General features: G+C 28.8%; 1 protein-coding gene across 3 annotated transcripts in view; it reads right to left on the bottom strand.

Annotated features, from left to right (window-relative positions):
• Window positions 1–24,966, bottom strand: part of Atg16 (Autophagy-related 16) — a 510,049-nt gene that overhangs the window by 18,077 nt on the left and 467,006 nt on the right. For all 3 annotated transcript variants that reach the window (XM_088034516.1, XM_088034515.1, XM_088034517.1), the window contains exons 10-11: window positions 7,295–7,474; window positions 2,563–2,647 (exon numbers count right to left, since the gene is read on the bottom strand). In XM_088034516.1, coding sequence (XP_087890642.1) covers window positions 2,563–2,647; window positions 7,295–7,474 — 265 coding nt within the window. The remainder of the gene's footprint in view (window positions 1–2,562; window positions 2,648–7,294; window positions 7,475–24,966) is intronic.

Genomic DNA, 24,966 nt, shown 5'->3' with positions numbered 1-24,966 from the left:
AAATGTCAAAAGTATAGAGCAAAAAAGCCTAATTTTAGAAATATTCGTTTAAAAAAAAACACAACAAATCTCTTTATTATAATCCGTCATGTTGGTAATTTCGGTGCTATAGATATGCAATTTCGCAGGATTACTCTTTGTGTTTTAGTTACTAGCTGTGCTAAACGTCAAAAATATAGAGCAAAAAAAACTAACTTTAAAAAAAAAATATTTTCAAGACAAACCAAAAATTTCTAAACCTTTTTATTAAAACTCGACATTTTGGTAGATTTCGTGCTATAAATATATAATTTTGAGATATATTTATTTGTCCCCAATAATTACTTGTGCTAAATGTCAAAATTGTAAAACTTAAAAACAAATTTCAGAAATTTTTGTTTTTGGGGCGAACCAAAAATTCAATTTTTTAAATCCGTACTTTTTGTATTTTAAATTGTATTGACATATAAATTCAAAATATCGCTAGTTGTGCCTTACAAATTTAGTCTGCTAAATAATAAAATTATAGAGCAACTGAAACTAATTTTAGAAATTTTCATTTTAAAGGCGAACCAAAGATTTTCAAATCTTTTTATTAAAATCTATATTTTGGTAATTTTCGTACAATTGACGTACAATTTCGAAAAATCGCTCTTTGTACCCTGTTTATTGATCAAAATGTCAAAATTATAGAACAGAAAAGATAAATTTTAGGAATTTTCGTTTATAAAGAAACAAAAAATGTCCAATTTTTTATATAAAATTTTATAAATTTGGTAAATTTAAAGTTCAATTTTCGAGTTGCCTCTTTGTACCATACTAATTATTTTCAGAAAATGTCAAAATTACACCATTTAAAAAAAATGTTTTTAAGGCAAACCAAAAATTTCCAAATCTTTTAATTAAAATCCGTATTTTTGAAAATTGATGTGATATCAACACACAATTTCAAGTTATTACTCTTGTTGGTCAACTTAGTATCTGTGCTAAATGTTAAAATTATAGAGCAAAAGAGACTAATATAAAAGATTTTCGTTTTTAAGCTAATCAAAATTTTCCAAATTTTTTTTAAAAATTTGAATTTTGGTAATTTCCGTGCTATAGATATGCAATTTCGCAAGATTGCTCCTTGTGCTCTGAATATTAACTGTTATAAATGTCAAAAGCATAAAGCCAAATCTCATAAGCAAAAAAAACAAATTTAAACAAAATTGTTTTGAAAACAAACCAAAAATTTCCAAATCTTTTTGTTAAAATTCGAAATTTTGTTAAATTTCGTAATATAAACATATAATTTTGAGATGTATTTATTTTATTTGTCCCCAAAAATTACTTGTGCCAAATGTCAAAATTGTAAAACTAAAAAACAAATTTCAGAAATTATTGTTTTTGGCGCGAACCAAAAATTAATTTTTTTTAAATCCGTACTTTTTGTATTTGAAATGGTATTGACATATAATTTAAAAAAAACGCTACTTGTGCTTTACAAATTAAGTCCGCTAAATATCAAAATTATAGAGCAGCAGAAACTAATTTTAGAAATTTTCATTTTTAAGGCGAACCAAAATTTTCAAATCTTTTTATTAAAAAATCCATACAATTTCGAGAAATTGCTCTTTGTGCCCTATTTATTGATCAATCAAAATGTCAAAATTATAGAACGGAAGAGGCAAATTTTAGAGATTTTCGTTTATAAAGAAACAAAAAATGTCAAATTTTTATATAAAATTTTATAATTTTGATAAATGTGAAGTCATAGGCTTAAAATTTTGGGGACTTGCTCCATCTACCATTCTAAGTCACTGTGCTAAATGTCAAAATCATAGAGCAAAAGAAACTAATTTTAGAAATTTTTGTTTTTAAGTCAAACCAAAAATTGAAAAATCTTCTTTAAATTTGTAATTTTGATCATTTTCGTGCTATAGACATCCAATTTTCTACTTGACAGCTTTTAAATATTTCAAATTTTTCTTCAAAAGTCAAGCTAGCACCAAGTTGGCACAAAACTTCATTCACCAAAAATCGTACTGCAATGAGCCATTCTTAAACGATTTTCAGTGACTTCTCATTCCAGCACGATTTTTGGTGTTTTTTGTTCACTTGTTCTGTTCTGGTGCTTTTTAATCAGAGAATAACGTAATTCTAAAGCCGCATTACAGAAACGAGTTTTGACATTGAGCTGAATTTAAAAGTGTCAAAACTCCAATTTTTCCAACAATCCAAACAAAAAAAACCCGCACGCTTCTTTCAAGTTTCTTAACCAGTCTTTTGAAAATAATCCCTCCTGTCATGTTCCACGTCTGTTTGTTGCCACACCAGAAAAGATTTATATCTTTACAATATTACAGACTTTGTTCGCCTATCTCTGACTTCCTCAATTCATGAAGGCATTTTTATCAAATTCCAATCTTCATTTCCACATGTTGCGAGGCGTACATGAAATTAAACATTACAAAATCAAAACACCGCCACAACCACACGAGTTCAATGATCAATAATTATCGAGCAACACCTTCAATTTTCCTACGTAATGATGAGAAGGAAACTTTCGTAACTTTGTGGTAAATTATCATTAGTACTGACCTGAACGATTTCACCACGTGGTTCATCCTCAAATCCAGAAGCTTCAGCGTGTCGTCGCGGACACAACATATGAGATATTTTCCATCTAAAAAGAAAAAAAAATGTCACCAGTGCAGAATGACCATTTCAAACGAAATCACAAATTGCACTTTTTCTACGAGTCATTATAATACCTCACTGACATTTGGTAATAATGTAGTTCGCTTGACTTCCACGAGATGCACCACAAGTCGCTTTTCCGCAACAGTAAAGTACAAAATAAGAAATTACAGAACTAGTTTCATAAAACTAGTATTAAAAGTGTTTTTAAGATTTATAAAACGAGTTTTTAATGCTATTTTTCCTATTTGCTTATTAAATACAATTTTGGTAACAAAGTTATTAACGCATCCGATGTAGAAATAGCTACTAACGTACTGAAAACGAACTTTGTAAAAACAGAAAAATAGAAAATGGTTATTTACATTCGGACAACTGTAAGTAGAAAGATTTTACGGCGCGACAGAAGGCGGCATGTGCTGAAGAGCCGTATTAATCTTTCCATAGTAAGAATAGCTATTCCAAACAAAATCGCAAACTATCCTTTTTCTACGACTGATAATAAAATCGCACGAATTAAATGACAATTTTGCTAACATTTAATAATTATGTAGTTCGCTTGACTTCCACGAGATGCGCCACTAGTCGCTTTTCCGCAACAGTAAAGTACAAAATAGGATATTACAGAACTAGTTTCATAAAACTAGTATTAAAAGTGTTTTTAAGATTTATAAAACGAGTTTTTAATGCTATTTTTCCTATTTCCTTATTAAATACTCCAACAATTTTGGTAACAAAGTTATTAACGCATCGGATGTAGAAATAGCTATTAACGTACTGAAAACAAACTTTGTAGAACAAAAAAATAGAAAATGGTTATTTACATTCGGACAACTGTAAGTAGAAAGATTTTACGGCGCGACAGAAGGCGGCATGTGCTGAAGAGCCGTATTAATCTTTCCATAGTAAGAATAGCTATTCCAAACAAAATCGCAAACTATCCTTTTTCTACGACTGATAATAAAATCGCACGAATTAAATGACAATTTTGCTAACATTTAATAATTATGTAGTTCGCTTGACTTCCACGAGATGCGCCACTAGTCGCTTTTCCGCAACAGTAAAGTACAAAATAGGATATTACAGAACTAGTTTCATAAAACTAGTATTAAAAGTGTTTTTAAGATTTATAAAACGAGTTTTTAATGCTATTTTTCCTATTTCCTTATTAAATACTCCAACAATTTTGGTAACAAAGTTATTAACGCATCGGATGTAGAAATAGCTATTAACGTACTGAAAACAAACTTTGTAGAACAAAAAAATAGAAAATGGTTATTTACATTCGGACAACTGTAAGTAGAAAGATTTTACAGCGCGACAAAAAGCGGCATGTGCTGAAAAGCCGTAATAATCTTTCCAGAGTAAGAATAGTTATTTCAAACGAGATCGCAAACTGTACTTTTTCTGCGACCAATAATAAAATCACCCGAAATAATTGACAATTTTGCTGATATTTAGTAACTATGTAGTTCGCTTGACTTCCACGAGATGCGCCACTAGTCGCTTTTCCGCAACAGCAAAGTACAAAATAAAATTTTACAGAACTAGTTTCATAAAACTATTATTAAAAGTTTTTAAGATTAATGAAACAAGTTTTTAATGCTATTTTCGCTATTTGCTTATTAAATACAATTTTGGTAACAAAGCTATTAACGCATCCGATGTAGAAATAGCTATTAACGCACAGAAAACAAACTTTGTAGGAACAGAAAAATAGAAAATGGTTATTTACATTCGGACAACTGTAAGTAGAAATATACTACGATTCGACAAAAGGCGGCATGTGCTGAAGAGCCGTAATAATCTTTCCAGAGTAAGAATAGTTATTTCAAACGAGATCGCAAACTGTACTTTTTCTGCGACCAATAATAAAATCGCCCGAAATAATTGACAATTTTGCTAATATTTAGTAACTATGTAGTTCGCTTGACTTCCACGAGATGCGCCACTAGTCGCTTTTCCGTAACAGTAAAGTACAAAATAGGATATTACAGAACTAGTTTCATAAAACTAGTATTAAAAGTGTTTTTAAGATTTATAAAACGAGTTTTTAATGCTGTTTTTCCTATTTGCTTATTAAATACTCCTACAATTTTGGTAACAAAGTTATTAACGCATCCGATGTAGAAATAGCTATTAACGTACTGAAAACGAACTTTGTAAAAACAGAGAAATAGAAAATGGTTATTTACATTCGGACAACTGTAAGTAGGAAGATTTAAGGGCGCGACAAAAAGCGGCATGTGCTGAAGAGCCGCAATAATTTTTACAGAGTAAGAGTAACTATTCCAAACGAAGTCGCAAACTATACTTTTTCCACGACTGATGATAAAATCGCACGAATTAAATAACAATTTCGCTGACATTTAATAATCATGTAGTTCGCTTGACTTCCACGAGATGCGCCACTAGTCGCTTTTTCACAATGGCAAATTGGGAAATAGTATATTACAAAACGAGTTTCAGAAAACTAGTATTAAAAGTGCGTTTTGAAGTTTCATAAAACAAGTTTTATTGCTATTTTTGCTATTTGTTTATTTAATACAATTTTGGCAACAAAGTTATTAACGCATTCGATGTGGAAATAGCTATTAACGTACTGAAAACAAACTTTGTAAGAACAGATAATTATAAAATGGTTATTTACATTCGGACAAATGTAAGTAGGAAAATTTAACGGCGCGACAAAAAGCGGCATGTGCTAAAGAGCCCCAATAATTTTAAAGTAAGAGTAGCTATTAAAAACGAAATCGCAAACTATAATTTTTCTACGACTGATGATAAAATCGCACGAATTAAATGACAATTTTGCTGACATTTAATAATTATGTAGTTCGCTTGAATTCCACGAAATGCGCCACTAGTCGTTTTTTCACAACGGCAAATTAAGAAATTAGTATATTACAAAACGAGTGTCATAAAACTTGTATTAAAAGTGCGTTTTTGACTTTTATATAAGAAGTTTTTAATGCTATTTTGCAATTTGCTTATTTAAGGAGTACAATTTTGGCAACTAAGTTATTAACGCATCCGATGTAGAAATAGTTATTAACGTACTGAAAACGAACTTTGTAAGAACAGAAAATTAAAAAATGGTTATTTACATTCGAACAACTGTAAGTAGGAAAATTTTACGACGCGACAAAAGCGGCATGTGTTGAAGAGCCGTAATAATCTTTCCAGAGTAAGAATAACTATTTCGAACGAGATCACAAACTATACTTTTTCTACGATTGATGATAAAATCGCACGAATTAAATGACAACTTTTGCTGACATTTAATAATTATGTAGTTCGCTTGACTTCCACGAGGTGCGCCACTAGTCGCTTTTTCACAACGGCAAATTAGAAAATAGTATATTACAAAACGAGTTTCATAAAACTAGTATTAAAAGTGCGTTTTTGAGTTTTATAAAACAAGTTTTTAATGCTACTTTTGCTATTTGCTTATTTAATACAATTTTGGTAACAAAGTTATTAACGCATTGAATGTGGAAATTGCTATTAACGTACTGCAAAGAAACTTTGTAAGAATAGAAAATTAGAAAATGGTTATTTACATTCGAACAACTGTAAGAGTAAAATTTTACGGCGCGGCAAAAAGCGGCATGTGCTGAAGAGCCATAATAATTTTTCCAGAGTAAGAGTAGCTGTTCCAAACGAAATCAAAAACTATACTTTTTCTACGACTGATGATAAAATCCCACGTATTAATTGACAATGTTTCTGATATTTAGTAAGTATGGAGTTCGCTTGACTTCCACGAGATGCGCCACTAGTCGCTTTTCCACAAGAGCAAATTACAAAATAATAGGCGTATATTAAAACACAAACAGTTTTCATAAGGAAAATTTTAAAGCAAAGCCGAGAGTTTTATAATAGATGAGTGCCTTAAAGGCCTTATAAACGAGGTTTTTATGCTATTTTTCTAATTTGTTCTTGTAACAGAGCTATTTTCGCTATTTTCGCATTCGTTTTCAGTGCTATAATATCCCAGTTCGATACGGAATGCTATAATAGCTTTGTTTCCATAGCAACTTGAAAATGTTTAATATATAAATTAGGAAAAACGAGTTTTTAATGCTATTTTTCCTATTTGCGTAATTAATACAATTTTGGTAACAAAGTTATTAACGCATCCGATATAAAAATTTCTATTAACGCATCGAAAACAAACTTTGTAACAACAGCAAAAAAGAAAATAAAATTTTACGGCGCAACAGCAGCCGTTTCAGTGCGAGTCTGACAATTCTTTGACAACGTCACTTCAATTTTCGAATCTAATAGATGGCGCCACTGATCTAATTCTTTGCCGCCCGGTTGCAGGTTTTTCCGCACTGCCCGCGCAAAATGTGTGCTTTACAATTCAAGCGTCCAAAAATTTATGCAGTCGCCGTGCAAACTCGTCTGTTTTTATTTCCGTTTTGGGCGTGGCGAGCGTTCGTGAGGAAGTTAGATTTATTTAATCAGGTGACGAAATTTGCATAATTAGTTTACATTAGTGAGTTTTCTCGGCGCACAATGAACGCCTCAACACTCGACTTTTCCGGCATTAGCCGGAATTTACAATTACAATTAGAAGCGCCCCGGATCGGCTCACCTGGGTACATTTAACGACTGCAGGACTTACCTCGGGTTAAGTCTAATGATGTTACTTTGCCGTTGAACAGGATGTTGTTGGCGCTGGACTCCGTGCGGGTGTCCCAAAATCGGATGCTTTTGTCGAAGTGGCCGCTGATTATCGTGGAGCCGGAGCTGTCGACGATGACGAGGTCGTTGCAGCTGGAGCCGGCGAATTTCGTCTCTATACCTGGAAGAAGGTTTGAAGTGAGAAATGGCGGAAAATCGAGGAAAGTGTCTTCGGGAAGCTCCATTGGCGGTGAAATAGTGATATAATGGGTGTAGAAAACCGCAGAATGGTTGTGGGGGCGGTAAAGCAGACCCAATTTAACACATTGTCATGAAGGAACACGAGGTTGGTTGAAGGTGGGCGGAAGAAAAGTCGCGATTTTGAAACCGCCACAATTTGCAAAAATTTATAATAATTTTGAAAGTCTAAAATGCACAAACAGAACGAATTCAAAAGATACAAATAGTTAAAATGAGAGGCTTTAAGATTGAAACAATTTCTAAAAATTATTTGACATCAAAAATCTTAAAAATTTGTCGAATTGTGGAAAACTTGAAGATTGGAATTTGGGAGTTTAAAATATTTAAATTTTTCAAAACTTGAGTAATCAAATATAAAAAAAATTATATAAACGGCTTGAAAATATTTTAACTTAAGTGCATAGAAGGAATGAATTGAAAAAATCCAAAAAATGCAAGAAATTTAAAAAAATTAATACGAGATTCTTGAAAATTCAAGTCACATTTCTTCAAATTTTGAAAAAACTAAAAATTTTTAAAACTTAAACTAATATAAAGCAAAAAAAAAGAGATTCAAAGAAATGAAAAAGGTTATAAAAAACTTCCCAATAAATTGAAAAAAAAAGCTAAAAAAATCAAAGAATTTTGAAAAATTTGATTTGGGAAAACTAAAATTTTTGAATAAACTTAAAAAATTTTGAAGCTCTGAAAAAGTGAAATATTTTAAACACAGAAAAAGATCGAATTATACAGATTCAAAGAATCAAAATGAGATATAAAGATTCAAACAATTTCGGGAAATTCAATTAAATCAAAAATGTTAAAAAATTGTCAAATTTTGTTAAACTTGAAGAATCTGAAAAATTCAAGTGTCACCTGAACTTAAGTAAAAGAAAATAAAAAAATTATATAAATGACCTAAAAACCCAACAAAATTGTGAAAAAACGAAAACTATAAACTTGAAGAAGGAAATTGTTGTTGAAGCACTTTTAAAAAACTTTTTGCCATTTTTGAAATTCTGCAATTCAGTACATTCAATAATCGCATATAAAGCTATTATTAATCCACCAAATTCTGTTGCGTTTTCGTTAAAATTGGCAAACTAAAAATGTTTGTATTAAACCTACAAATAAAAATTTCCAAAATTTATACTTCTTGTTTTAAAATTTTGTAGTTTGGTACACTTAATAGTCGGATCTAATGCCATCAGCCCCTCAAATTTCATAACATCACCTTTAAAAATGTAGAAATGACAGAATATAAAAAAAAAATAATTGAAATTTGAGTTCGTCTCTGGTATAAAAATTCTAAAATTTCAGTGCATTGTTCAAAAATCCTGTAATAATCGTATCTAGAGTAATTAGTCCACCAATTTTAATTGTGTTGTCTAAACAACTGGTGGACTTTTGTATTCATCCATCAGATAAAAAAAATTCTAAAATTTTTACTCCTTGTTCTAAAATTCTGTAATTTAATCTAGTCAATAGTCCTATTTGAGGTCTACCAAATTTTATGATTTTGACTTCAAAATTGATGGATTCACAAAATGTAATCGAAAATTTTGGATTTTTGGGTCCATAAAAATTTCAAAATTCTTGAGTTTTATTCTTCAATTCAGTAATTTACTATTTTCAACAAACGCATCTAAAGTAATAGCTTATGCAATAACAAATGTCATTACTTTAATTGTAAAAATGTTGAAATTACATAATTAGCAAAAAAAAATAAATTTTAGATTCGTCCTTAAAATAACAAATCCTAAAACTCTTTTTCCTTGTGTTAAAATTTTAAAATTTAGGATAGTTAATTGTCATATTTGAGATCATTAGTCCACCAAATATAACGATATTAACTTAAAAATTGATAAACCTACCAAATTTAATCGAAAATTTTGGATTTTTGGGTCTACGAAAAATTCCAAAATTCTTCAATTACGTTCTAAAAATCAGTAATTTAGTACAAATAATCAACAAATCTAAAGTGATGAGCCCACCAAATTTCATAACTTTAACTTTAAAAATGTTGGATTTAGTTTGCAAAAAAGTTTTGATTTTTGAATTCGTCCGTAAAATAAAAACTCTTAAAATTTTTGGGCCGTCTTATAACACACTAATTTGTTGCAATGAATAAACGCATATAAAGTAATAAGTTGACCAAATTTCATTACTTTGGCTGTAAAAATGTAAAAATGTTAGATTTACAGAATTTGTTATTAAAAAAAAAAGAATTTAGAATTTATCCGATAAACAAAATTTTCTAAATTTTGCTTTGTTTCTATAACTCTCTAATTTACCATAAATAAGCGAACTCCACGTAATAAATGCACTAAATTTCATTACTATGCTTTAAAAATTAATAAACTTATAGAAGTTAATCCAAAATTTTAAATTTTTGCGTTTAGCCTTTAAATGAAAAATTTGAAATTTCTTTAATTTCGTTCTGAAGATCAGTAATTCAGTACAATTAATCAACAAATCTAAAGTAATGAGTCCACCAAATTTCACAACTTTAACTATAAAAATGTTGGACTTGCAGGTTATACAAAAAGTTTTGATTTTTGAATTCGTCCGAAAAAGAAAAATTCTTAAAATTTTGCTCCGTCTTATAACTCTAATTTGGTGCAATGAAAAGCATATAAAGTAACAGATTGACCAAATTTCACTATTTTGCCTACAGAAATGTGGGATTTTCAGAAGTTGTTACAAAAAAATAGAATTTTGAATTTATTCTAAAAATAAAATATTCTAAATTTTGCTTTGTGTTCTATAGGTTTCTAATTTAATGCAATAAATAAGCAAATTCCAGGTAATAAATGCACCAAATTTCATTACTCTACTTTAAAAATTAACAAACTTACGTAGGTTAATCCAAAATTTTGAATTTATTGCGCCTAGCCTCTAAATAAAAAACTCCATTTTTTTTTAGTTTTGTTCTAAAATTCTGTAAATTCACACATTCAATAATCCCATCTAAAGTAATAAGTCCACCAAATTTCATTACTGTAACTGAAAAAATATTGAACTTACATGCATTACTAAAAGTTTTTGGGTTTTGGATTCGTTCTTAAAATAAAAAATTCTAAAAGTCCTATTCCAAGTTCTAAAGTTTTGTAATTCAGTACATTAAATAGACTCCTTGAAAGTAATAAGTGCACCAATTTTCATTACTCCACCTTGAAAAACGACGGAGTTTATTGAGTTAATTTAAACTTTTTCACATTTGCGCCCATTCCCCAAATAAAAAATTCTAAAATTCTTCTGTTTTGTTCTATATTTATTGATGTGTTTAAGTACATTCAATAAAAGCATCTAAAATAATAAGTCTAATAAATTTCATTACTTTAACTGTCGAAATGTTGGCTTTACATAATTTACTAAAAAAGTTTGGATTTTTGATACTAATGTAAAATAAAAAATTCTAAAATTTTTAGTACATGTTCTAAAAGTCTGTAATTTAGTGCAGTAAATTGACCACTTGAAAGTAATAAGTGAACCTAGTTTCATTACTCTAACTTTAGAAATGATAGAGTTACAGAACATTACAGAACTTAAATAAAAAATTTTGGTTTTGGATTTGTTTTTGAAACAAATTTCGAAAATTTCAATTTCATGTTTGCAATTCTCTAATTTAGTGCACTTAATAGTCGGATCTGAGGTCATCAGAGCACCAAACTATATTAAATATATCAGACCGAATAAAATAAAAATTTTGGTTTTGCCTTCCAAACTAGAAAATCGGCAAAAATTTGGAGCATTCGAAAAATTTGGTGATCAATTATTATAAATTCAGATAATTCTAAATTGTATATTTTGTCCAATGTGCTGGAATACCTCTAAATTTAGCACGTTAAATTTCCAAAGGCTTGAATTGAAAAGGATCAATATTTAAAATGAAATTCGCAGCGAAATTAAGCGAGTAAAAATGATACAAAATTTACATGTGGACTGGAACTTCCGCTATTTTAAACTAAAATGTTTGTATTTCAAAACTGTTTGTTTTCATTCTGAAAAGTTTTAATAATTAAATACTGAATTTCAATTAAATATAACCTGCCTTAAAAAACATAACATTTTAATAAAAATGGAAACTCGATGTTGAGAGAAAGGAGAGTAAATTAACTTTTATTTTATTTTAAAATTGAAATTTTTCAAACATAAAATGTAATTAGATGAAATTGAACGTGTTTGAGGACGTCTTGTACTCGTGTTAACGCTCGCAGCCATTTCCTGCGGATACCTGAATACTCAGCAGGATTGTTCCCGGTTATTGCAGTTTTACGCCTCATTAACGGCACCGAAACAGACGCCAACCGCCGATTTTAATATCGACGAAAAATAGTAAAAAAGTCGTTAACAATTTATGGACACTCCTCTTCCTCCATTTGAGCAGATTAAACGTTGAAACGAGGGGTCGGAAAAAAAAGCGAGCGAAGTCTTCGAAATTTTCTTGTCAACGGCGCGTCACTAACTCCCCCCAAATTGATGCGAAATTAAATTATGAACTGACATTTTTCAACACTTATCTGTATTCTGCATACTTTTGTATGTTAAATTTCGAAGTGGGAATTGAATTAATGGTTTGCGTTATTCAGTGTAGCAGTTTTCAATTTATTTTATGGCTAGCGGAAGTTCGGATGTACGCTGCATTTGAGAGTTGTGTTTTGAAAGGAAAGTTTTGTAAGGGACGTTTCACGATTTACGCCACTATTATTATTTCGGTTTAATGGATGTGTATTGTTTAAGTCTTGAGAGAACACGGAACATTCAAATTATCGCGTTTTTGTCGAGCGGGAAGCGGGAGATGTCCTGTTCCTCCTGATGGAAAATTTGGGCACGGGAAATTTATGGTTGAGAGCAGAAATTATTCCGGCTAACCGATTCTTCAGGCAACAATATTAATGAACGATTTTTCCTCATGATTCCTAAAATTTAAGTTTGCTAAAAAATAACAAAATTTTGTAATAGAAAGTGAATTCAAAATTTAAGATCGAATTTTAACGCTAAGTAAATCAAATTTGCTGGACTTATTACCTTTCAAACATTTAAAAATTATACTAAGTTAGACAGTTTTGGAACAATAAGCAAATATTTTAGAATTTTTAATTTCAAGACTCAAGTCGAAAACGTTCTATTTAATGCTGTATATTAAACAATTTTCTCTGCGAGACTATGAAATTTGGCAGACTTACTGCCATGGATGAACTTTTTGAATGTATTAAGTAGCAGAACTTTAGAACATCCAGTAAGAATTTTTAAATTTTTTTTTCACAGGCCTCCCAAATCCAAAATTTTTAGTAAATTAGTCCAAGATTTTTACTGTTAAAGTAATGATAATAAAATTTAGTGGTTTTATTACATTAGATGCCTTTATTAAATGTACTAAATTACAGAGTTTTCGGACAAAATAAAAAAAAAATGTAACTTTTCATTAGGAGGACGGACTTAAAGTTAAACAAAATTTTTAATTAAATTTTGTAAGTCGGTCCATTTTAAAACTAGAGGAATAAAAATTGGTACCATTAATACTTTCAAGTGGTCTATTCTATGCACAAAATTACATAATCATAGAATATGGAATAAAAATTTTAAAAATTTATTTTTAAAGAACGAATTTAAAGTTCAAAATTTTTAGTAAATTATACAAGTCCAAGATTTTTACTGTTAAAGCAATGATAATAAAATTTAGTGGACTTATTACATTAGATGCCTTTTTTGAAAGTCCTAAAATTCAAAATTTTAATACAAAATAATTTTTTTTGTAATTTTTCATTTATAGAACGAACTTAAAAAACAAAATTTTGGATTAAATTTTGTAAGTCGGTCTATTTTAAAACGAGAAGAATACAATTTGGTACCGTTAATACTTTCAAGTGGTCCATTCCATGCACAAAATTACAGAATTGTAGAATATGGAATAAAAATTTTAAAAATTTATATTTAAAAAACGAATTTAAAATTCAAAATTTTTAGTAAATTATGTAAGTCCAACATTTTTACAGTAAAAGTTATAAAATTTGGTGGACTGATCGGTTTGCATGTGTTTATTAAATGTATTAAATAAGAAAATTTTGGAACAAAACGTTAAAATTTTGGAATGTTTCATTTGGAGGTCAGACGCAAAAATCCCAAAAATTCGTTTAAGTCCATCAATTTTTAGGCTAGAGTAATGAACATTGGTACACTTTTTACTTTGACGTGATCTCTTCAGTGCACTAAATAAAGTAGAACGTGGAATAAAAAATTTAGAAATTTTTATTTCAGGGACTAATCCAAAATTCAAAAAAATTTAGTAAATTATGTCATTCTAACATTTTTACAGATAAAGCAATGAAATTTTGTGAATTTATTACTTGAGATGCGTGTATTTTATCTACTGAATTACACAGTTTTACAACCAAACGGAAAAATTTTGGAAATGTTTCTTTTGGGAGACAGACGCAAAATTCCAAAATTTTTGAAGAAATTCCGTAGATCGGTCAATTTTCAAGTTAAAGTCATAAAATTTGGTGAATTAATAAGCTTGAATACGACGAATATGCGTACTAAATTACAAAATTTTAAAACAAGTCGAAAGAATTTTGGAAATTTTTATTTCAAGCATAAATCCAAAATTACAATTTTTAAAAAAATTCAAATAACGCCAATTTTAACCACAACGCAAAGAAAATTGATGAACTAATTATTTTTTGTACGATTATTGATTGTACTAATTACAAACTTTCAGTACAAAGAAAAAGAATTTTAGAATTTTTATTTCTGAGACGAACTCAATTTTTTTTATATTTTGTAAGTCCGTCATTTTTAAAGGTAGTGTCATCAAATTTGGTTAGCTGATTGCCTTAGATACACTATTTAAGTGTGCTATAGAAATTTAAAACAAAAAATAAGAATTTTTAAAATTTTTATTAAAAGGAAAAATTCAAAATCCAAAATTTTCTAGTAAATTTTGACCTTCCGCCAGATTTTATGATAACCGAATAAAATTTAGTGAACTAATTGTTTTTAGTGCGATTATTGAGTGTAATCAATCTCAGGATTTAAGAACAAAGTTAGAATTTTTTATTTCATAGATAAACTCAAAATTCAAAATTTTTATTTGTACTCTGATATTTTTGAAGTTGTTGTCACAAATTTTGATAGAGCGATAACAGTTTATACGACTGTTAAGTTCACTAAGTTACTAAATTTAAAAAAAATAATTTGTTTTATATCGAAATCAAATCCAAAATTAAAAATTTTCAATTACATTCTGAAATATTGCCTTTTGCTTTTAACGATAACACAATAAAATTTGTTGGACTTATTATTTTAAATGAGAGTTTAAATGAGAGTTTTTGAAATGTACAAAACAACACAAGTAATAAAAATTTTAGAATTTTTTATTAGACGGCAAACTGAAAATCCAAAATTTTCGATTAAGTTCAGCAAGTCCATCAATTTTTAGACTAGAGTTATGTATGGACTTTGGTACACTTATAACTTTGACGTGGTCTATTCAGTGCACTTTATAAAGTAGAACGTGGAATAAAAATTATAAAAAATTTTAATTTAAGGACTAACCTAAAATTAATTTTTTTTTAGTAAATTATGTCATTTTAACATTTTTATAGGTAAAGCAATGAAATTTTGTGGACTTATTACTTTAAATGCGTGTATTTAATGCACTGAATTACAGAGTTTTAAAACAAATCAGAAATTTTTTGGAAATGTTTCTTTTAAGAGACAAACGCAAACTTCCAAAATTTTTGATAACCTTGAATACGACTAATATGCGTACTAAAATACAAAATTTTAGAACAAGGCGTAAGAATTTTGAAAATTTTTATTTGAAGGATAAATCCAAAAGTCCAATTTAAAAAAAAATCTAATTACGCCAATTTTAACCACAACGCAAAGAAAATTGATGAACTAATTATTTTTGGTACGATTATCGATTGTACTAAATTACAAACTTTTAGAACAAAGAGAACGAATATTAGAATGTTTTATTCCAGAGACGAACTAAAAATTCAATTTTTTTTATTTATATTTTGTAAGTTCGACATTTTTAAAGGTAATGTCATCAAATTTGGTACGGTGATGGCCTTCGATCCGACTAATAAGTGTGCTATAAAATTTTAAAACAAAAAATATAAATTTTTAAAATTTTCATTGAAAGCATAAATTTAAAATCCAAAATTTTCTAGAAAATTTTGTCCTTCCGCCAGATTTTATAATAACCGAATAAAATTTAGTGAACTAATTGTTTTTAGTGCGATTATTGAGTGTAATCAATCTCAGGATTTAAGAACAAAGTTAGAATTTTTCATTTCATATACAGGGTGTCCGGAAAGTGGAGCACCACCTTGAAAGGGGGTAATTTGGTGGTCCCCCAAAGTACCAAAAAAAATGTTAAAAAAATTCCTGACTCTCTGTTTTCGCAGGAGAAGCAAAAGAAAATTAGGAAAATGACAACATTGCAGAACTGTCCCTCCCTATAATTTAAATTTCCAGTATTCAAGCCATAGTAACGTTGTTGTTGTATTGTTGGCGTTAGTCAGATCGGCTCATGAACGAGTAATGTAACTATGGTTTCGCGTGAACGATGAACTGATCGAGATTGTTAATTCAAAAATTTTGTTAACAGTTTTCGGGCATTTCTGACAAGATTTTTCCAATTTTTTTTGCACCATGCCTTTGCGCAAAATGTTCTTTAAGTAACAAATTTATTTGAACGTAAGTTTATTTATTTAACGTAACAAATTTATTCTTTGTAAGTCTGATATTTTTGAAGTTCTTGTCACAAATTTTAATAGAGTGATAACAGTTTATACGACTATTAAGTTCACTAAGTTACAGAATTTTGAAAAAATAAATTTTTTTATATCAAAATCAAATCCAAAATTAAAAATTTTAGATTACATTCTGAAATATTGCCTTTTGCTTTTAACGATAACACAATAAAATTTGGGGGACTTATTATTTTAAATGAGATTGTAGTGACAGTGTACAAAACAACACAAGTAATACAAATTTTAGAATTTTTTAATTAGACGGCAAACTGAAAATCCAAAATTTTCGATTATAAACTACAAATTCAACATTTTAGAAGCTAAATTCATAAAACTTTATTTCCTTAGATGTCCTTAGATACGACTATAAAATGTACCAAATTACAGACTTTTAGAACAAAGATTAAAAATTTTAGAAAATCCAAAATTTTCTAGTAAATTCTTACACGTTGTTCCGAAATTTAGTCCCCATTTAAAGTAATAAATCCACCAGATCTCACCCAAAATGTGCGTCTTAGTCTGGACAAAAGTAAAAATGCAAACTTGAAAAAAAAATTTCAAAATTTTAATTTTTAGTGCTTCAAGACGCAATTTTTTTAAATTTTATACACATTTCCTTAAATCTCTGACATATTTTATACTGTTACCACTACGTGAACTATTTTATTTGCTACACAGATGTATATTTTGAGTATATAAAAATGGTGGATGCGCCGGGTAAAAATAATTTGTATTTTTTTTATTCTATAAATAAAACTCGAAACACACGCAGCATTTTCTCAAAGAACTGTTGGCAATGTCGAAGACAAACCGTACAACTAACAAAAACAAAGTAAAATAACTTTTTTTCTCAAAGAGAAAAACTTCTAAGTGTTACTTGGAACAGGTGAAGTAATGCGATGATTAAGCTGCTGCAGACGTCATAAAAATCATTCAAACGTTTCTCATAATTGAACAAATAAAACGTCTCATTATTGCCCATTAATATGGTTTATAGCCCATTGTACTTTCACTTCACAGTACCGAACGTATTGTAGCCAACTTTGTAGTTACTTCTGAGATAATCTAAACAGATTTAAAAAATTCCAAAAAATTACCATCACCAACGAAGCTTCTTCGCGTAACATCTTACTTCTGGTAGTTCAATGATTGACCCAATGATTTCGCAGAAACGAGTCAAATATGGAACTGTATACAATTATAACGGAATCGTAGAAAATATTGAATATACATCTAATTACCAACCGTATAATTTATGTAAGTAGTCGCTTGTTAGTTGGTAACATTGTTTGCGCTTTGTCAGTTTTTTTCGTTCCGAAGAACCGGAGAAAAAGTTAACATCTCCATCTTAGCGGTGTTAATAATTACGGGCCATTTTTAAGTTATGCGAAGGTTAAACCTTTTCACTGAGTTCGATTCGTGACGTACATTAATTAATAACCGGTAAGTTAACTGTTTGTGACATCAAATTACACTTAGGTCCCCGAAAAATGAAATTCCGACACTAAATTTACGCCTAAATGCGTCGCTTACATCCCTAAACGTAAAATTGTTAAATTGAATTTGCTAAATTACCTCTGAACATACCGACCGTAAAAGGTTATATACTAAATTGTTAGAATCAAATAAATGTGTACATTTGTGTCACCAATTTAATGTGTTGGTTATTTGAAATTACGCTTGCATTCCTCGCTTGAATAACATTCGTTTTAACTTTGGAGGTGAAGTGACCTCTGAGTGTGAAAACCATATTGGGTGGTATCATAGTGTGAATTTCATAGCGCAATAATTACTCGAAATTTGTGCTGGAAAGTCGTTTCTTAAGTGGAATGGCCGCCTGATTCCGGATCTGAAGTCCGCTTTGATCCATCAGGTCCTGATTCAGAAATATTTTTTTAAAAATGTCCTTCGAAGTTCTATTGGACAAAAATTTATTTTCTTTAGTTTTTCATGAAAACTTGCAAAGTTATGAAAATGCTCGACAGTTTTTTGGAAAAGCGATTGAATAAGTTTTCCAACGACTTATCGAACACTTAGCTGAAAGTAGGACTTTCCTTGACATTTTTGAAAAACTGATCTCATGTCCCAAAAAATGTTCTTTTAGTGAATTAAAATTTTCATCATTGTTCGTTTGCCGAAATTTGCATTGGTTTTTCTCAAATATTATTTGAAAAAATTTGAAGAACAAAGTCAAATTTTGATCTTCTAGAATGAGTAAAAATTTCAAAATTTTCAATTATACGCCGTAATTCAGACAATTTTATTCATAAAACAGCAAAAATTCGTAAACTTGGTTCTTCATAGGTAAGTTTTTTGTATACCAAACTACAAAATTTTAGGACAAAAAATGAAAATATGGGAATAATTACATCTTGTGCGAAAAAATCAAAATTTTCGTCGTAAGTGGAGCAATTTTGACAATAAAACAATGAAATTTAATAGAATTGGTTCTCTCTAGATCCTTACTTAGTGTATCAAATTCCAAAATTTTAGCATAAAATGTAATTCTTTTGGAACTTTGAATTTCTAAGATAAGCGAAAATTTTAAAAATTTCCGATTACACGGCTTAAGTCGAGCATTTTTAACGATCAAATAGTGAAATTTGGTAGAATCTTTCTTCCTAGCTACGTATTTAGTGCACCAAATTACAAAACGTTAGCGAGAAATCGTCGTTTAGCATCAAAACAAGCGGATTTCCATAAAAATTTTGATGATTTCGTGAAGATTTCAGCTGTTTTCTCGCGATTCAGACGTTGAATTTTGATAAAAAGTGGTGGTTTGTATATTTCGAGCTCTTCTTTGCGAAACCAAGCCAGAGAAGGGCGAGAATCAGCGAGAAATCGTCGTTTAGCATCAAAATAAGCGGATTTCTCTAATAATTTTAAAAAATTTCGAATATATGCCGTCAGTCGGGCAATTTTAACGATAAAACAGTGAAATTTGGTAAACTTGTTCTTTCCTGGTTTCGTATAAAGTGTACTCAATTTAAAAATTTGAACGCAAAATGTAACTCTTGGATTTTGTTTAGAATCAGTAAAAATTTTAAAATATTCGATTATGCACCGAAAGTCGGTAAATTTTAAAGTTAAAACCATGACATTTGGTAGAGTTGTTCCTTCCTAGCTACGTATTTAGCATACAAAATTTTAGCCGAAAATTTGACTATTTTCGAATTTTTATTTTTTTAGGATGAGCACAAATTTAAAAAATTCGAACAATTTTAACAATTTTAAGGATAAAAAAGTAAAATTTGGTAGAATGGGTCCTTCCAACATCGCTATTTAGTGTACCAAATTACAAAATTTTAGTACAAAATGTAACAATTTAAGAATATTACTTCTTCTAGGATGAGCAAAAATTTCAAAATTTTCGATTAGACGACGTCAGTCGGGCAATTTTAAGAATAAAACAAAAACAATTGATGGAAATGGTCCTTCCTAGATCGGTATTTAGTGTACCAAATTACAAAATTTTAACACAAAATTTTAGACTTTTCCTTTTTCTACGATGAGCGAAAATGCCAAAATTTTCGATTATACGTCATCAGTCAGGCAATTTTAACGATTAAACAGTAAAATTTGGTGCATTTGTTTTTTTCTGGATACGTATTAAGTGCACTCAAAGTTTTAGTACAAAATTTAACTATTTTAGAATTTTAATTTTTTAAGGATGAGCAATAGTTTCAAAATTTTCGATTATGCACCGAAAGTCGGTAAATTTTAAAGTTAAAACCATGACATTTTGTAGACTTGTTTCTTCCTAGCTACGTATTTAGCATACAAAATTTTAGCCAAAACTTTGACTATTTTCGAATTTTTATTTTTTTAGGATAAGCACAAATTTCAAAATTTCGAACAATTTTAACAATTTTAAGGATAAAAAAGCAAAATTTGGTAGAATGGGTCCTTCCAACATCGCTATTTAGTGTACCAAATTACAAAATTTTAGTACAAAATGTAACAATTTAGGACTATTACTTTTTCTAGGATAAGCAAAAATTTCAAAATTTTCGATTATACGACGTCAGTCGGGCAATTTTAAGAATAAAACAAAAAAAATTGATAGAGATGGTCCGTCCAAGATCGGTATTTAGTGTACCAAATTACAAAATTTTAACACAAAATTTTAGACTTTTCCTTTTTCTAGGATGAGCGAAAATGTCAAAATTTTCGATTATACGTCGTCAGTTAGGCAATTCTAACGATTAAACAGTAAAATTTGGTGCATTTGTTTTTTTCTGGATACGTATTAAGTGCACTCAATTACAAAGTTTTAGCACAAAATTTAACTATTTTAGAATTTTAATTTTCTAAGGATGAGCAATAGTTTCAAAATTTTCGATTCTGCACCGAAAGTCGAAAATTTTAAAGTTAAAACCATGACATTTGGTAGACTTGTTCCTTCCTAGCTACGTATTTAGCATACAAAATTTTAGCCGAAAATTTGACTATTTTCGAATTTTTATTTTTTTAGGATGAGCACAAATTTCAAAAATTCGAACAATTTTAACAATTTTAAGGATAAAAAAGTAAAATTTGGTAGAATGGGTCCTTCCAACATCGCTATTTAGTGTACCAAATTACAAAATTTTAGTACAAAATGAAACAATTTAGGACTATTACTTTTTCTAGGATAAGCAAAAATTTCAAAATTTTCGATTATACGACGTCAGTCGGGCAATTTTAAGAATAAAACAAAAAAAATTGATAGAGATGGTCCGTCCAAGATCGGTATTTAGTGTACCAAATTACAAAATTTTAACACAAAATTTTAGACTTTTCCTTTTTCTACGATGAGCGAAAATGCCAAAATTTTCGATTATACGTCATCAGTCAGGCAATTTTAACGATTAAACAGTAAAATTTGGTGCATTTGTTTTTCTCTGGATACGTATTAAGTGCACTCAAAGTTTTAGTACAAAATTTAACTATTTTAGAATTTTAATTTTTTAAGGATGAGCAATAGTTTCAAAATTTTCGATTATGCACCGAAAGTCGGTAAATTTTAAAGTTAAAACCATGACATTTTGTAGACTTGTTTCTTCCTAGCTACGTATTTAGCATACAAAATTTTAGCCGAAACTTTGACTATTTTCGAATTTTTATTTTTTTAGGATAAGCACAAATTTCAAAATTTCGAACAATTTTAACAATTTTAAGGATAAAAAAGTAAAATTTGGTAGAATGGGTCCTTCCAACATCGCTATTTGTGAACCAAACTAAAATTTTAGTACAAAATGTAACAATTTAGGACTATTACTTTTTCTAGGATGAGCAAAAATTTCAAAATTTTTGATTATACGACGTCAGTCGGGCAATTTTAAGAATAGGACAAAAAAATTTGATAGACATGGTCCTTCCAAAATCGGTATTTAGTGTACCAAATTACAAAATTTTAACACAAAATTTGAGACTTTTCCTTTTTCTAGGATGAGCGAAAATGTCAAAATTTTCGATTTTACGTCGTCAGTCAGGTACTTTTAACGACTAAACAGTAAAATTTAGTACATTTGTTCTTTCTTGGATACGTATTAAGTGCACTGAATTACAAAGTTTTAGCACAAAATTTAACTATTTTAGAATTTAAATTTTTTTAGGATGAGCAATAGTTTCAAAATTTTCGATTACGCACTGTAAGTTGGTCAATTTTAAAGATAAAACAATAAAATTTGGCAAACTTGTTCTTCCCTAGAAGCTTTTTCAGTACACCAAATAATCAAATTTTATGACTGAAAGTAACAGCTTTAAATTATTGATTTTCTAAAAACGCAAAAATTTCAATAATTCCTAATTATGCAGAAGTAAAACAAAACAAAATAAGTGAGGTGAACTTAACAAAAACCTATTTGACAAATACCTGACCTGATTTAGAATCAGGAGAACAAATTTCGTTTGATTAGTGTTAATTATAATTACATCCATAAATACGAGTCGTTGAAATTCTTCGCACACGTTCCCGAGAATTATATCAATTTGCGCCTTTTTCGAATTTCACTGTCGACAATAGCAGGATCTTTATTAAAATTCGAGCTCCGTATATAGGCTAAAATACACAATACGGTGTTTACGAGGAAGATGTACGAATCAATCGAGAGATGACGCTGATGGAATGCAAATTTTTAGTGAGAATATACCGATTTGGAATTTGTAGGAACGTCATTCTGATTACAAAGAAAACGAAATTGGAGAAATATGGTGTGGGGCGAAGTTACGGATAATTTCCTTATGCTGAAGAGACTGAGGACTAAGTGAAATTGAAGGGCCGGTATTAATCAATTCAGAGCCTAATTTGTTCCTTTTGGAGGAAACAATAAGCAGGGAATTTTATTCGTTTATTTTAGTTGCGTTCATTGTCATTCTAAATTTTTGTTCATGTCTTTTTTTGTTTCAGTTTTTTTACTTCTTTTCCTCTTGAAAATTTGTTGCAACTTAGCTCTTCCGAGGAATTTGGACGAAAAAATCGAATTTAAATTGTTGTTCTAAAATTACATTTTGACAATTCCAAAAAAGTTTCAGAATCCAAAATTTTCTGTAATTTAAAAAATGACACAATAAAATTTGGTGGACTTATTGTTACAGATTTAATTATTTAGGTACTAAATTACCGGATTTTAGAACAAAAAATTCAAATTTTAAAATTTTTCAGTTCAATAAGTCAGACATTTTTTAATTTAAAGTCACAAAATTGAAGGGAGCAATGTCTTACGAGTCTCTATTTAGTGTACAAAAATTAAGAACTTTACTATTAAAGATTATAAATTTTAGAAATTTTTATTTGGAACATAAATCAAAAATACAATTTTTTTATGTTTTGTAAGCCCCCCATTTAAAAAAAATGCAATAAAATTTGAAGAAACAATATCTGTAATTAAATGGCAGAATTTTACAACAAAAAATAAAAAAGTTAGAATTTTTCTTTCCAGAGACAATCTCAAAATCCAATTTTTTTTATTAATTTGTGGCAGTTAAATATTTTTATAGTAAATATCACAAAATTCGGTTAACTGATGCCCTTAGATACAAAACTACAAAAATTTAGAACAAAAAGTAAACATTTTAAAAAATTTTGTTAGAAGAATAAATCAAAAATGCAAATTTTTTTGAGTTCTTTTGTAAGACCACCAGTTTTAGCGATAACGGAATAAAATTTAGTAAACTGTAATTTATTGCACTAAATAAATAATAGTATTTCAGACCATTAAAAATTATTATTGAGTGCAATAAATTACAGAATTTTAGAACAAAAAATAGGATTTTTCAAAATTTTCGTTTGGAGGACAATCTCTAATTCCAAAATTTTCGATTAGATTTTCAAAGTCCAACTGTTTTAAAGCTAAATAACTGCAATTTAGTAAACTGGTCAGTTTAGATTGCTTCATTATGTATACTGAATTACAAAATCTTAGAACAAAAAGTAAGAAGAAAAAAAAATTTTTTGGTGGGCAAACTCAAAAACCAAAAATTTCTATTAAATGATATAAAGTTGATAGTTTTAACACCCAAATTGTAAAAATTGGTAAATATATTACTTAAGAAGCTTCTCTAAAAAGTCCCAAATTCTACAATTTTAGAGCAAAAAGTTCGAATTTTGGAATTTTGAATTCAAAGAACGAATTCAAGATCCAAAAAATTTAAGTAAATTCTGTAAATCCGATAATTTTAACGCCCACGTAATGAAATTTGGAGGATTTGTTACTTTCAATGCGCTTATTAAATGTACAAAAGTTTGGAATTTTAAAACATAAGAATTTCAGAAATTTTTATTGGAAAGGCTAAGTCCAACATTTTTAATACGTTATGTAATTGGAACAATGCAGTTTAGAGACGCCAAAGCAGTAGAATTTAGTGGATTTTTGGCCTAAAAAACCTTTATTAAGTATACTAAATTTCAGAATTGTAGAATAGAAAGTAAGAATTTTCAAAATTTTCAAAAAAGAACGAATTAAAAATCAAAAATTTTCTTGTAAATTCTATAAGTCAGAGATATTTTAAAGTTTAAGTAATGGAATTTGATAGAATTCTCAGTTCAAATGCGCCTGTCATACTCAATTACAGAATTAATTAATTAAAAAAAGTGCCAAAATTTTAGAAATTCCTAATTTGAATTATTAATTTGTCCAAATTTAGGAGTTTAAACACCCAAGCGGTGAAATTTACGGGATTTCTTGCCTGGGAAGTCTTTATTAATTAACTCTTCTAAATTTCAGAATTATAGAACAAAACGTAAAAATTTTAGAAAAATGTATTAGAGGGACGAATTCAAAATCAAAAATCTTCTTGTAAATTTTATAAATCAGAGATTTTTAATGTCGAAGTAATGAAATTTAATAGACTTTTTTTTCAAATACTTCATCATACCAAATTGCAGGTTAAAAGAAATTGTCAAAATTTTAGAATTTTCAAAAACAAATTCAAAAAGAAATTTTTTTGGCTAATTTCCCAAAATTTCACTGGCCAATTCTTATTTAATGTTCGTTACGAAGTCCAATTCTCATTTTAAAAGTTTTCGAATCTTACAAATTCAGTAAATATGAGAGCTTGTGGAACATTTCTAAATTTTTCAAAAATTAAAACACACTGGAATTTGCTTAAAGTACAACTTCTAACACAAAGAGTTAACCATATCTAGCACCTCTGCCACTAAATTAAAAAATTTCAAAAA

The sequence above is a fragment of the Gnatocerus cornutus genome, chromosome 4 (assembly GCF_029298725.1).
Source record: "Gnatocerus cornutus isolate USDA-ARS CGAHR chromosome 4, icGnaCorn1.1, whole genome shotgun sequence".
Classification (NCBI taxonomy): Eukaryota; Metazoa; Arthropoda; class Insecta; order Coleoptera; family Tenebrionidae; genus Gnatocerus; species Gnatocerus cornutus.
Note: the sequence above shows the minus strand (reverse complement) of the source record. Positions and strands in the feature narration are given on the sequence as shown.